Genomic DNA, 16423 nt, shown 5'->3' on the forward strand with positions numbered 1-16423 from the left:
CTACTGTTTCTATCTGGACGTCCCCATTCTACTGGTTCTATCTGGACGTCCCCATTCTACTGGTTCTATCTGGACGTCCCCATTCTACTGGTTCCATCTGGACGTCCCCATTCTACTGGTTCTATATGGACGTCCCCATTCTACTGTTTCCATCTGGACGTCCCCATTCTACTGGTTCCATCTGGACGTCCCCATTCTACTGGTTCTATATGGACGTCCCCATTCTACTGGTTCTATATGGACGTCCCCATTCTACTGGTTCCATCTGGACGTCCCCATTCTACTGGTTCTATCTGGACGTCCCCATTCTACTGGTTCCATCTGGACGTCCCCATTCTACTGGTTCTATCTGGACGTCCCCATTCTACTGGTTCCATCTGGACGTCCCCATTCTACTGGTTACATCTGGACGTCCCCATTCTACTGGTTCCATCTGGACGTCCCCATTCTACTGGTTCTATCTGGACGTCCCCATTCTACTGGTTCTATCTGGACGTCCCCATTCTACTTGTTCTATCTGGACGTCCCCATTTGTCAAATAAACGTGTCTGTCTCTCTCTGTGTGTGTGTGTGTGTGTGTGTGTGTGTGTGTCTCTCTGTGTGTGTGTGTGTCACTCTGTGTGTGTATCATACCCGTCTGAGCCAGGTCTGGAGGGGGAGTTGTCAGAGGAGATGGAGTTGACTGAAGCCACAGAGAGTGGTCTCTGTTGTGAGGGCATGGTGAAGGAACGCAGCATTGAGCGAGGACGGGTCCCACGTCTGTCATCCACCGCAGGCTGCACAAACAAACACACAACACAGTTTAGTGCCACGGACACCATTATTTAATAACACACTGACAACATGACAGAGAGAGAGAGACAGAGAGAGAGACAGAGAGAGAGAGAGAGAGAGACAGAGAGAGAGACAGAGAGAGACAGAGAGAGAGAGAGAGACAGAGAGAGAAAGAGAGACAGAGAGAGAGAGATTATTTAGCTACATTTAACATTGGAAGTGAGTAGAGTCCTGACTATAAAATCTGGCTATAACAAAGTTCTGTTCCTGGGGCCGTAGTTCCTTGAGACAGTCCTGGGCTGCTGTCAGCCTTGTCTGTTGTGCTATGGCTGTGCTGTTTTGTCCTTACAGCATATTCATTATTGCCGTGCACACACACACACACGCGCGCACACACACGCACACACACACGCGCATGCACCACGCGAGGCAGCAGCAGTGATGATAGTCCACCTCGTGAATTTATACCATGTAAATCCTCCTCCTCCTATCTTTGTGTGATCAATACCCTCCTCCTCCTCCTATCTTTGAGTGATCAATACCCTTCTCCTCCTCCTATCTTTGAGTGATCAATACCCTCCCCCTATCTTTGTGTGATCAATACCCTCCTCCTCCTCCTATCTTTGTGTGATCAATACCCTCCCCCTATCTTTGTGTGATCAATACCCTCCTCCTCCTCCTATCTTTGAGTGATCAATACCCTCCCCCTATCTTTGTGTGATCAATACCCTCCTCCTCCTCCTATCTTTGTGTGATCAATACCCTCCCCCTATCTTTGTGTGATCAATACCCTCCTCCTCCTCCTATCTTTGTGTGATCAATACCCTCCCCCTCCTCCTATCTTTGTGTGATCAATACCCTCCTCCTCCTCCTATCTTTGTGTGATCAATACCCTCCTCCTCCTCCTATCTTTGTGTGATCAATACCCTCCTCCTCCTCCTATCTTTGAGTGATCAATACCCTCCCCCTCCTCCTATCTTTGTGTGATCAATATCCTCCTCCTCCTCCTATCTTTGTGTGATCAATACCCTCCTCCTCCTCCTATCTTTGTGTGATCAATACCCTCCTCCTATCTTTGAGTGATCAATACCCTCCTCCTCCTCCTATCTTTGTGTGATCAATACCCTCCTCCTCCTCCTATCTTTGTGTGATCAATACCCTCCTCCTATCTTTGTGTGATCAATACACTCCTCCTCCTCCTATATTTGTGATCAATACCCTCCTCCTCCTCCTATCTTTGTGTGATCAATACACTCCTCCTCCTCCTATATTTGTGATCAATACCCTCCTCCTCCTCCTATCTTTGAGTGATCAATACCCTCCTCCTATCTTTGAGTGATCAATACCCTCCCCCTCCTCCTATCTTTGTGTGATCAATACCCTCCTCCTCCTCCTATCTTTGAGTAATCAATACCCTCCTCCTCCTCCTATCTTTGAGTGATCAATACCCTCCTCCTCCTCCTATCTTTGAGTGATCAATACCCTCCTCCTCCTCCTATCTTTGTGTGATCAATACCCTCCTCCTCCTCCTCCTATCTTTGAGTGATCAATACCCTCCTCCTCCTCCTATCTTTGAGTGATCAATACCCTCCTCCTCCTCCTATCTTTGAGTGATCAATACCCTCCTCCTCCTCCTATCTTTGAGTGATCAATACCCTCCTCCTCCCATCAGTGTTAGTTAATAGCGTCTATAGATCCATGTCTAGGGGTGATTCAGTGTGTGTGCTCTTCCATACTGAACTGACCCAGGGTCTGGCAGGTAACACTGTCAGCAGCATTGTGTCCCAGCTACAGTAGGAATGACTCTGAATGGGGTGTGTGCTCCTCCATACTGAACTGACCCAGGGTCTGGCAGGTAACACTGTCAGCAGCATTGTGTCCCAGCTACAGTAGGAATGACTATGAATGGGGTGTGTGCTCTTCCATACTGAACTGACCCAGGGTCTGGCAGGTAACACTGTCAGCAGCATTGTGTCCCAGCTACAGTAGGAATGACTCTGAGAGAACAGGACACAATAGAGTGTTGTTCAGGAAGACCACAAATATCATGTCTGTACTTGGGGAGATGGAGAGTTAAGGACCTGAAATACTGAGCCACGGTCTGTCTGTTCTGTTCTCTCCATGTGTCAACAACAACACCATGGTATCACATAAAACGTGTAAAATAATCCTCATTGTGCCCATCATTTTGACCAAACTGCAGGTGATGGAATAAAAGTTTGTTCGAGGAAATAAATCCAGGGACACTTTTTAATGGGCCAACAACAGGAGAGGAGAGAGAAGAAGTAGCTCAAGAGGAACTGCTCCTCCCTACCTTCAGGCTCTGCTCAAACTCAACACTCTATCTGCCACCTCTGGTCTCTAGGCCCTCCCACCCCTACGGGAGGGCAGCTCCCCCTCCCTACCTTCAGGCTCTGCTCAAACTCAACACCCGAACATTCTATCTGCCACCTCTGGTCTCTAGGCCCTCCCACTCCTACGGGAGGGCAGCTCCCCCTCCCTACCATCAGGCTCTGCTCAAACTCAACACCCGAACATTCTATCTGCCACCTCTGGTCTCTAGGCCCTCCCACCCCTACGGGAGGGCTGCTCCCACTCAGCCCAGTCCAAGCTCTTCTCTGTCCAGGCACCCCAATGGTGGAACCAGCTTCCCCCTGAAGCTCGGACAGCAGAGTCCCTGCCCATCTTCTGAAAACATCTGAAACCCGACCTCTTCAAATAGTATCTTAAATAATCCTCCTTTCACTTAAGCCTCCCCAACCCTTCTAGCTCAGACTCTACTGACAGCTCGGACTCTACTGACAGCTCAGACTCTACTGACAGCTCGGACTCTACTGACAGCTCGGACTCTACTGACAGCTCGGACTCTACTGACAGCTCGGACTCTACTGACAGCTCGGACTCTACTGACAGCTCGGACTCTACTGACAGCTCGGACTCTACTGACAGCTCGGACTCTACTGACAGCTCGGACTCTACTGACAGCTCGGACTCTACTGACAGCTCGGACTCTACTGACAGCTCGGACTCTACTGACAGCTCGGACTCTACTGACAGCTCGGACTCTACTGACAGCTCGGACTCTACTGACAGCTCGGACTCTACTGACAGCTCGGACTCTTCTGACAGCTCGGACTCTTCTGACAGCTCGGACTCTACTGACAGCTCGGACTCTTCTGACAGCTCGGACTCTACTGACAGCTCGGACTCTACTGACAGCTCGGATTCTACTGACAGCTCTGACAGCTCAGACTCTACTGACAGCTCGGACTCTACTCACAGCTCAGACTCTACTCACAGCTCGGACTCTACTGACAGCTCGGACTCTACTGACAGCTCGGACTCTTCTGACAGCTTTGACAGCTCGGACTCTACTGACAGCTCGGACTCTACTGACAGCTCGGACTCTACTGACAGCTCGGACTCTACTGACAGCTCGGACTCTACTGACAGCTCGGACTCTACTGACAGCTCGGACTCTACTGACAGCTCGGACTCTACTGACAGCTCGGACTCTACTGACAGCTCGGACTCTACTGACAGCTCGGACTCTACTGACAGCTCGGACTCTACTGACAGCTCGGACTCTTCTGACAGCTCGGACTCTACTGACAGCTCGGACTCTTCTGACAGCTCGGACTCTACTGACAGCTCGGACTCTACTGACAGCTCGGATTCTACTGACAGCTCTGACAGCTCAGACTCTACTGACAGCTCGGACTCTACTCACAGCTCAGACTCTACTCACAGCTCGGACTCTACTGACAGCTCGGACTCTACTGACAGCTCGGACTCTTCTGACAGCTTTGACAGCTCGGACTCTACTGACAGCTCGGACTCTACTGACAGCTCGGACTCTACTGACAGCTCGGACTCTACTGACAGCTCGGACTCTACTGACAGCTCGGACTCTACTGACAGCTCGGACTCTACTGACAGCTCGGACTCTTCTGACAGCTCGGACTCTACTGACAGCTCGGACTCTTCTGACAGCTCGGACTCTACTGACAGCCCGGACTCTACTGACAGCCCGGATTCTACTGACAGCTCGGACTCTACTGACAGCTCGAACTCTACTGACAGCTCTGACAGCTCGGACTCTACTGACAGCTCGGACTCTACTCACAGCTCGGACTCTACTCACAGCTCGGACTCTACTCACAGCTCGGACTCTACTCACAGCTCGGACTCTACTCACAGCTCGGACTCTACTGACAGCCCGGACTCTACTGACAGCCCGGACTCTACTGACAGCCCGGACTCTACTGACAGCTCGGACTCTACTGACAGCTCGGACTCTACTGACAGCTCGAACTCTACTGACAGCTCTGACAGCTCGGACTCTACTGACAGCTCGGACTCTACTCACAGCTCGGACTCTACTCACAGCTCGGACTCTTCTGACAGCTCTTCTGACAGCTCTGACAGCTCGGACTCTACTGACAGCTCGGACTCTACTGACAGCTCGGACTCTACTGACAGCTCGGACTCTTCTGACAGCTCGGACTCTTCTGACAGCTCGGACTCTTCTGACAGCTCGGACTCTACTGACAGCTCGGACTCTACTGACAGCTACGTTATTGAGGGAAAATCTACCTTCTCTGCCTGTGATATGTGGTTGTCTTACCAAGCTATCTGGAGATGAATGCACTAACTGTGATATGTGGTTGTTTCACCTAGCTATCTGGAGATGAATGCACTAACTGTAAGTGGCTCTGGCTAAGAGTGTCTGCTAAATTACTAACATGTATATTTAAAATGAGTAGGAGAGAGTAGGATGAGATGAGAGGAGGAATTAGGACAGAGAAAGAGGAGAAGTAGAGAGGAAGAAAGGAGAGGAGAAGAGAGGAGGAGAAGGGAGAAGAGGAGAGATGAGAAGAGAGAAGAGAGCGGAGATGAGAAGAGAGTAGAAGAGAGAGGAAAAGAGGAGAGATGAGAAGAGAGGAGAGGGGGAGAGAGGAGGAGAAGAGAGGAAGAGGAGGAGAATAGAGAGGAGAAGAGAAGAGGAGAATGGAGAAGAGTGCATATGAAAGAGGAGACGAGAGGAGAAGAGAGGAGAAGAGAGGAGGAGAGAGAAGAAGAGAGGAGGAGAGAGAAGATAGGAGAGGGGGAGAGAGGAGGAGAAGAGAGGAAGAGGAGTAGAAGAGAGGTGGAGAGAGGAGGAAAAGAGAGGTGGAGAAGAGAAGAGGAAAGAGATATTACCAGTGTCTTGACTCCGTACTGTTTCTCCACTTTCTCTCTGAGCTGTTTGAAGCAGGCCTCCAGGCGGTCATGGAAAGGCCTCAGAGCCTCAGTCACTTTCTCTCCATGGATACGAACTCCATCAGCTAGGTAAGGGATCTGGAAACACACAATGATCACAACGGTCATCTAAAGGGGTTTGAAAACACACACACACACACACACACACACACACACACGGCAAGTAAGGGACCACAACACAACAAAACTCCATAACATTCCTCTCCTACTGGTGTCAGGTGGTATATTATACTCCATAACATTCCTCTCCTACTGGTGTCAGGTGGTATATTATACTCCATAACATTCCTCTCCTACTGGTGTCAGGTGGTATATTATACTCCATAACATTCCTCTCCTACTGGTGTCAGGTGGTATATTATACTCCATAACATTCCCCTCCTACTGGTGTCAGGTGGTATATTATACTCCATAACATTCCCCTCCTACTGGTGTCAGGTGGTATATTATACTCCATAACATTCCTCTCCTACTGGTGTCAGGTGGTATATTATACTCCATAACATTCCTCTCCTACTGGTGTCAGGTGGTATATTATACTCCATAACATTCCTCTCCTACTGGTGCCAGGTGGTATATTATACTCCATAACATTCCCCTCCTACTGGTGTCAGGTGGTATATTATACTCCATAACATTCCCCTCCTACTGGTGTCAGGTGGTATATTATACTCCATAACATTCCCCTCCTACTGGTGTCAGGTAGTATATTATACTCCATAACATTCCCCTCCTACTGGTGTCAGGTGGTATATTATACTCCATAACATTCCTCTCCTACTGGTGTCAGGTGGTATATTATACTCCATAACATTCCCCTCCTACTGGTGTCAGGTGGTATATTATACTCCATAACATTCCCCTCCTACTGGTGTCAGGTGGTATATTATACTCCATAACATTCCCCTCCTACTGGTGTCAGGTGGTATATTATACTCCATAACATTCCTCTCCTACTGGTGTCAGGTGGTATATTATACTCCATAACATTCCCCTCCTACTGGTGTCAGGTGGTATATTATACTCCATAACATTCCTCTCCTACTGGTGTCAGGTGGTATATTATACTCCATAACATTCCTCTCCTACTGGTGTCAGGTGGTATATTATACTCCATAACATTCCTCTCCTACTGGTGTCAGGTGGTATATTATACTCCATAACATTCCCCTCCTACTGGTGTCAGGTGGTATATTATACTCCATAACATTCCTCTCCTACTGGTGTCAGGTGGTATATTATACTCCATAACATTCCTCTCCTACTGGTGTCAGGTGGTATATTATACTCCATAACATTCCTCTCCTACTGGTGTCAGGTGGTATATTATACTCCATAACATTCCTCTCCTACTGGTGTCAGGTGGTATATTATACTCCATAACATTCCTCTCCTACTGGTGTCAGGTGGTATATTATACTCCATAACATTCCCCTCCTACTGGTGTCAGGTGGTATATTATACTCCATAACATTCCCCTCCTACTGGTGTCAGGTGGTATATTATACTCCATAACATTCCTCTCCTACTGGTGTCAGGTGGTATATTATACTCCATAACATTCCTCTCCTACTGGTGTCAGGTGGTATATTATACTCCATAACATTCCTCTCCTACTGGTGTCAGGTGGTATATTATACTCCATAACATTCCCCTCCTACTGGTGTCAGGTGGCATATTATACTCCATAACATTCCTCTCCTACTGGTGTCAGGTGGTATATTATACTCCATAACATTCCCCTCCTACTGGTGTCAGGTGGTATATTATACTCCATAACATTCCTCTCCTACTGGTGTCAGGTGGTATATTATACTCCATAACATTCCTCTCCTACTGGTGTCAGGTGGTATATTATACTCCATAACATTCCTCTCCTACTGGTGCCAGGTGGTATATTATACTCCATAACATTCCCCTCCTACTGGTGTCAGGTGGTATATTATACTCCATAACATTCCCCTCCTACTGGTGTCAGGTGGTATATTATACTCCATAACATTCCCCTCCTACTGGTGTCAGGTGGTATATTATACTCCATAACATTCCCCTCCTACTGGTGTCAGGTGGTATATTATACTCCATAACATTCCTCTCCTACTGGTGTCAGGTGGTATATTATACTCCATAACATTCCTCTCCTACTGGTGTCAGGTGGTATATTATACTCCATAACATTCCCCTCCTACTGGTGTCAGGTGGTATATTATACTCCATAACATTCCTCTCCTACTGGTGTCATGTGGTATATTATACTCCATAACATTCCCCTCCTACTGGTGTCAGGTGGTATATTATACTCCATAACATTCCTCTCCTACTGGTGTCAGGTGGTATATTATACTCCAAAACATTCCTCTCCTACTGGTGTCAGGTGGTATATTATACTCCATAACATTCCCCTCCTACTGGTGTCAGGTGGTATATTATACTCCATAACATTCCTCTCCTACTGGTGTCAGGTGGTATATTATACTCCATAACATTCCTCTCCTACTGGTGTCAGGTGGTATATTATACTCCATAACATTCCTCTCCTACTGGTGTCAGGTGGTATATTATACTCCATAACATTCCTCTCCTACTGGTGTCAGGTGGTATATTATACTCCATAACATTCCTCTCCTACTGGTGTCAGGTGGTATATTATACTCCATAACATTCCTCTCCTACTGGTGTCAGGTGGTATATTATACTCCATAACATTCCCCTCCTACTGGTGTCAGGTGGTATATTATACTCCATAACATTCCTCTCCTACTGGTGTCAGGTGGTATATTATACTCCATAACATTCCTCTCCTACTGGTGTCAGGTGGTATATTATACTCCATAACATTCCTCTCCTACTGGTGTCAGGTGGTATATTATACTCCATAACATTCCTCTCCTACTGGTGTCAGGTGGTATATTATACTCCATAACATTCCCCTCCTACTGGTGTCAGGTGGCATATTATACTCCATAACATTCCTCTCCTACTGGTGTCAGGTGGTATATTATACTCCATAACATTCCCCTCCTACTGGTGTCAGGTGGTATATTATACTCCATAACATTCCTCTCCTACTGGTGTCAGGTGGTATATTATACTCCATAACATTCCTCTCCTACTGGTGTCAGGTGGTATATTATACTCCATAACATTCCTCTCCTACTGGTGTCAGGTGGTATATTATACTCCATAACATTCCTCTCCTACTGGTGCCAGGTGGTATATTATACTCCATAACATTCCCCTCCTACTGGTGTCAGGTGGTATATTATACTCCATAACATTCCCCTCCTACTGGTGTCAGGTGGTATATTATACTCCATAACATTCCCCTCCTACTGGTGTCAGGTGGTATATTATACTCCATAACATTCCCCTCCTACTGGTGTCAGGTGGTATATTATACTCCATAACATTCCTCTCCTACTGGTGTCAGGTGGTATATTATACTCCATAACATTCCTCTCCTACTGGTGTCAGATGGTATATTATACTCCATAACATTCCCCTCCTACTGGTGTCAGGTGGTATATTATACTCCATAACATTCCTCTCCTACTGGTGTCATGTGGTATATTATACTCCATAACATTCCCCTCCTACTGGTGTCAGGTGGTATATTATACTCCATAACATTCCTCTCCTACTGGTGTCAGGTGGTATATTATACTCCATAACATTCCTCTCCTACTGGTGTCAGTTAGTATATTATACTCCATAACATTCCCCTCCTACTGGTGTCAGGTGGTATATTATACTCCATAACATTCCTCTCCTACTGGTGTCAGGTAGACACTGGAACTGCTAATTACGTCCGAACTCACAGTAAGTCATGGTGTGTGTGTGTGGGGGTGTACTTGTTTGTATGTTTGTGCGTGTGTGGGGGAGTGTATTTGTTTGTGTGTGTGTGTGTGTGTCTTTAGAACCCACGCCTGCTGAGAAAGCCAAGGAAACATGGTCGTGTTCATTAAAACCCCGGTAGAATGTAGAAGGCCAGGTTGCCATAGTCACCTCACCGCTCCATGCTCCTACTCTCTAGACACACTGTGTGTTTCTCTTCTGTTATCACACTGCACCTTTACATGACACAGCAAAACTAAGAGTACACAGGACTGACACGGGACTGACGCGGGACTGACACGGGACTGACACAGGACTGACGCGGGACTGACACAGGACTGACACGGGACTGGCACGGGACTGACGTGGGACTGGCACGGGACTGACGCGGGACTGACACGGGACTGGACTGACGTGGGACTGGCACGGGACTGGCACGGGACTGACACGGGACTGACACGGGACTGACGCGGGACTGACACGGGACTGGAATGACGCGGGACTGACACAGGACTGACACGGGACTGACGCGGGACTGATGCGGGACTGACACGGGACTGGCACTGACTGACGCGGGACTGACACGGGACTGACACTAGACTGACGCGGGACTGACACTGACTGACACGGTACTGACACGGGACTGGCACTGGACTGACGCGGGACTGGCACGGGACTGACACTGGACTGACACAAGACTGACACGGGACTGACACAAGACTGACACAGGACTGACACGGGACTGATAGAGAGTGTAAAAGTAGGCAGGCAGGTTGGTAGGAAGCCAGGGCGACGCACTATTGGCCTAGCGTCGTCCGGGTTAGGGGAGGGTTTGGCCGGGGTAGGCCGTCATTGTAAAATAAGAATTTATTCATAACTGACTAGCCTAGTTAAATAAAGGTTAAATAAATTAATAAATAAAAAGCCAGTAATTGTCTGAGTCTAGCCTTTATGATGCTATGAGAGAGCACATGCAAAGATTGTCAATTGACATTATAGATTGTCAACATCACAACATGTGACCACCTAGTAATACCCCGGTCAAGGGATTCAACACACAGTACAACAACATGACACCATCGAACAGTGCCTAAAGAGCCACGTACTGATAAACATGCACCTGTTAATTCACTTCCTGGTAGAAAACCGTTAAGGCTCCATGGATTGATGAGGAATTGAACAAACCTATATGATTGTAAGAATTTTTATTTTTTATTTTACCTTTATTTAACTAGGCAAGTCAGTTAAGAACAAACTCTTATTTTCAATGACGGCCTAGGAACAGTGGGTTAACTGCCTGTTCAGGGGCAGAACGACAGATTTGTACCTTGTCAGCTCGGGGGTTTGAACTTGCAACCTTCCGGTTACTAGTCCAACGCTCTAACCACTAGGCTACCCTGCCGCCTCTACACTCTAACCACTAGGTCACCCTGCCGCCTCTACACTCTAACCACTAGGCTACCCAGCCGCCTCTACGCTCTAACCACTAGGCTACCCTGCAGCCTCTACACTCTAACCACTAGGCTACCCAGCCGCCTCTACACTCTAACCACTAGGCTACCCTGCCGCCTCTACACTCTAACCACTAGGCTACCCTGCCGCCTCTACACTCTAACCACTAGGCTACCCTGCCGCCTCTACACTCTAACCACTAGGCTACCCTGCCGCCTCTACACTCTAACCACTAGGCTACCCTGCCGCCTCTACACTCTAACCACTAGGCTACCCTGCCGCCTCTACACTCTAACCACTAGGCTACCCTGCCGTCTCTACACTCTAACCACTAGGCTACCCTGCCGCCCCAAAATGAGGCAACAGGAAGTGGCTAATAAGTGTGGCTGTACATCTGACTGGCTGACTGAGTGCAAATGGAGAAATGATGTGACGAAACTCAACAAAGAAGAAGAAGAGACTGTATTATGAAGCCCAAGATCAACGATATGAAGAATGATGGAAAAAAACTTAGGAGAACTTTAAATGACATTATGGGCAGAAAGACAAAAAATTCAACTACATCTTTTCAGCGAATCAGATGGCTTATTCGTCACAAAACCATTTGATGTGGCCAATTATTTTAATGATGACTTCATTGGCAACGTGGGAAAATGTAGGCAGGAAATGCCGACAACGAACAGCGAGCCTTCATATTCATGCATACAAAATACAAATGACGAAAGAAAAGCTTTGCATATTTTAATGTTGTAAAGTTGCTGTGGGAGAGGTTGATTATTTTATTTATTGATCAATAATGACAAAGCTCCTGACATTGACAATTTAGATGGAAACCTACTGAGGATGGTAGCTGACTCTATAGTCACTCCTATCTGTCATATCTTTAATCTGAGCCAAGAGGAAAGAGTCTTTGTCCTCAGGCCTGGAGGGAAGCCAAAGTCATTCCGCCACCCAAGAGGGGTACAGCTGCCTTTACTGGTTCTAAGAGCAAACTTATCAGCTTGCTGCCAGCTCTTAGCAAACTGTTGGGAAGAGCACTCAATGTGTATGGTACTGACACACATGACTGATGATTGGTTGAAAGAAATCGATAATGAGAAGATTGTGGGACCTGTACTGTTAGATCTGGACGGCTCTGACTTAGAATACGTGGACAACTACAAATACCTGGGTGTCTGGTTAGACTGTAAACTCTCTTTCCAGACTCACATCAAACATCTCCAATTCAAAGTTAAATCTAGAATCGGCTTCCTATTTCGGCAACAAAGCATCCTTCACTCATGCTGCCAAACTTACCCTCGTAAAACTGACCATCCTACCGATCTTAGACTTCGGTGATGTCATTTACAAAATAGCCTCTAACACCCTACTCAGCAAACTGGATTCAGTCTATCACAGTGCCATCCGTTTTGTCACCAAAGCCCCATATTCTACCCACCATTGCAATCTGTACGCTCTCGTTGGTTGGCCCTCGCTTCATACTCGTCACCAAACCCACTGGCTACAGGTTATCTACAAGTCTCTGCTAGGTAAAGCCCCGCCTTATCTCAGGTCACTGGTCACCATAGCAGCAACCACCCGTAGCACGTGCTCCAGCAGGTATATCTCACTGGTCACCCCCAAAGCCAATTCCTCCTTTGGTCATCTCTCCTTCCAGTTCTCTGCTGCCAATGACTGGAACGAACTGCAAAAATCTCTGAAGTTGGAGACTCACATCTCCCTCACTAGCTTTAAGAACCAGCTGTCAGAGCAGCTCACAGGTCACTGCACCTGTACATAGCCCATCTGTAAACAGCCCATCTATCTACCTCATCCCCATACTGTATTTACTTATTTTGCTCCTTTGCACCCCAGTATCTCTACTTGCACATTCATCTTCTGCACATCTACCATTCCAGTGTTTAATTGCTACATTGTAATGACCGCCACCACGGCCTATTTATTGCCTTAACTCCCTTATCTTACCTCATTTGCACTCACTGTATATAGACTTTTTGTTTTCTTTAGTTCTACTGTATTATTGACTGTATGTTTTGTTTATTCCATGTGTAACTCTGTGTTGTTGTATGTGTCGAATTGCTAAGCTTTATCTTGGCCAGGTAGCAGTTGCAAATGAGAACTTGTTCTCAACTTGCCTACCTGGTTAAATAAAGGTGAAATCAATTAAAAAATATATGGTTTTCTATTGAGATGTAGTTTAGATGGTTTTCTATTGAGATGTAGTGAGATGTAGTTTAGAATGGTTTTCTATTGAGTTCTATTGAGATGTAGTTTAGATGGTTTTCTATTGAGATGTAGTGAGATGTAGTTTAGATGGTTTTCTTTTGAGATGTAGTGAGATGTAGTTTAGATGGTTTTCTATTGAGATGTAGTTTAGATGGGTTTCTATTGGGATGTAGTGAGATGTAGTTTAGATGGTTTTCTATTGAGATGTAGTGAGATGTAGTTTAGATGGTTTTCTATTGAGATGTAGTTTAGATGGTTTTCTATTGAGATGTAGTTTAGATGGTTTTCTATTGTGATGTAGTTTAGATGGTTTTCTATTGAGATGTAGTTTAGATGGTTTTCTATTGGGATCTATTGAGATGTAGTTTAGATGGTTTTCTATTGAGATGTAGTTTAGATGGTTTTCTATTGAGATGTAGTTTAGATGGTTTTCTATTGAGTTATATTGAGATGTAGTTTAGATGGTTTTCTATTGAGATGTAGTTTAGATGGTTTTCTATTGAGATCTATTGAGATGTAGTTTAGATGGTTTTCTATTGAGATCTATTGAGATATAGTTTAGATGGTTTTCTATTGAGATCTATTGAGATGTAGTTTAGATGGTTTTCTATTGAGATGTAGTTTAGATGGTTTTCTATTGAGATGTAGTTTAGATGGTTTTCTATTGAGTTATATTGAGATGTAGTTTAGATGGTTTTCTATTGAGATGTAGTTTAGATGGTTTTCTATTGAGATGTAGTTTAGATGGTTTTCTATTGTGATGTAGTTTAGATGGTTTTCTATTGAGATGTAGTTTAGATGATTTTCTATTGAGTTCTGTTGAGATGTAGTTTAGATAGTTTTCTATTGAGATGTAGTTTAGATAGTTTTCTATTGAGATGTAGTTTAGATGGTTTTCTATTGAGATGTAGTTTAGATGGTTTTCTATTGAGTTCTGTTGAGATGTAGTTTAGATAGTTTTCTATTGAGATGTAGTTTAGATGGTTTTCTATTGAGATGTAGTTTAGATGGTTTTCTATTGAGATGTAGTTTAGATGGTTTTCTATTGAGATGTAGTTTAGATGGTGTTCTATTGAGATGTAGTTTAGATGGTGTTCTATTGAGATGTAGTTTAGATGGTTTTCTATTGAGATGTAGTTTAGATGGTGTTCTATTGAGATGTAGTTTAGATGGTTTTCTATTGAGATGTAGTTTAGATGGTTTTCTATTGAGATGTAGTTTAGATGGTTTTCTATTGAGATGTAGTTTAGATGGTTTTCTATTGAGATCTATTGAGATGTAGTTTAGATGGTTTTCTATTGAGATGTAGTTTAGATGGTTTTCTATTGAGATGTAGTTTAGATGGTTTTCTATTGAGATGTAGTTTAGATGGTTTTCTAGTGAGATGTAGTTTAGATGGTTTTCTATTGAGATGTAGTTTAGATGGTTTTCTATTGAGATGTAGTTTAGATGGTTTTCTATTGAGTTCTATTGAGATGTAGTTTAGATGGTTTTCTATTGAGATGTAGTTTAGATGGTTTTCTATTGAGATGTAGTTTAGATGGTTTTCTATTGAGATGTAGTTTAGATGGTTTTCTAGTGAGATGTAGTTTAGATGATTTTCTATTGAGTTCTGTTGAGATGTAGTTTAGATGGTTTTCTATTGAGATGTAGTTTAGATGGTTTTCTATTGAGATGTAGTTTAGATGGTTTTCTATTGAGATGTAGTGGTTAAATAAAGGTGAAATAAAAAATAAATAACTAAAAATATGTCAATGCTTTGATATTACTGACCATAACTTGTTGTTGAGAAAACCTGTGAGAAAACTTGTGTCAATGGCTTTTCAACCTTCAGCCATATAGAGGATTCAGGGATATCTATCTAATATAACTCAGAGGGTGTTCTTTAATGGAAGCTTCTCTAATGTCAAACATGTAAAGTGTGGTGTACCGCAGGGCAGCTCTCTAGGCCCTCTACTCTTTTCTATTTTTTAACAGTGACCTGTCATTGGTGTCATGACTGTCTTGATCAGGTCAGGTTACAGGAGACCACAACCCTACAGATTATCTCTCAACCCCAACAGAGGAGGAGAGATGTGTGGGTCTGAAGATGTGGAGGGTTTTATGACCCCTCACGCCCCCTGTAAATCTCAGGCCACAGACAAATTCCTTTGTCACGTCACTATGGAGAACCAGCCTCAGAACATTAAACATGAAATAAAGGGACTTTGGAGGCTCTGGTAACGGATCGTGTTTGACTTTATAACAGGCTGAGTGTCCCTACAGCCAATCTTCTTGGAGAGTTAGTTTTTCTACAGCCAGGAGGTTCTGGTAACGAATCGTGTTTGACTTTATAACAGGCTGAGTGTCCCTACAGCCAATCATCTTGGAGAGTTAGTTTTTCTACAGCCAGGAGGCTCTGGTAACAGATAGTGTTTGACTTTATAACAGGCTGAGTTTCCCTACAGCCTGCCTTATAGCAGGGATTTGTCGTCTCCTCGGGGACACCAAGCCATCCACATTTTTGGATCTATTCCAGAGCACCTGATTCAACTTGTCAGCTAAATAACCAAGCCCTTGATCAGGTGGATCAGGTGAGATAGTTCAGAGCTACAACAACATTGTAAAACGTCAGGGGGTCACCGAGGAGAGGTTAGAAAAACCACTGCTCTGCAGGAAGTCTCTCTAAGAACGAGTAGAATATTACAACCGATAGTTTAGCTCCTCCCCCTTTTACTTCCTCCTTCCCCAGGTTTGAACACACAACTGTTCCTTTGTTTACATAAAAAAGCTAATATTGTTAAAGTTATGAATAAAAAATAAAATCCAATAAAAAATACGCATGCTTGTTGATTAATAAGTTAAAGGCACAAAGAAAACATTTAATCCTCTGACA

The 16423-nt window shown here is 44.9% G+C and overlaps 1 protein-coding gene across 6 annotated transcripts in view; it reads right to left on the reverse strand.

Moving 5' to 3' along the window:
- The window catches only part of LOC110514830 (dedicator of cytokinesis protein 1), a 538819-nt gene that overhangs the window by 20682 nt on the left and 501714 nt on the right, over window positions 1-16423 (reverse strand). For all 6 annotated transcript variants that reach the window (XM_036960808.1, XM_036960809.1, XM_036960806.1 and 3 more), the window contains 2 exons: window positions 5977-6114; window positions 634-776 (listed from right to left, as the gene is read on the reverse strand). In XM_036960808.1, the coding sequence (XP_036816703.1) occupies window positions 634-776; window positions 5977-6114 (281 nt within the window). The remainder of the gene's footprint in view (window positions 1-633; window positions 777-5976; window positions 6115-16423) is intronic.

The sequence above is a fragment of the Oncorhynchus mykiss genome, chromosome 23, assembly GCF_013265735.2.
Source record: "Oncorhynchus mykiss isolate Arlee chromosome 23, USDA_OmykA_1.1, whole genome shotgun sequence".
Taxonomy (NCBI): domain Eukaryota; kingdom Metazoa; phylum Chordata; class Actinopteri; order Salmoniformes; family Salmonidae; genus Oncorhynchus; species Oncorhynchus mykiss.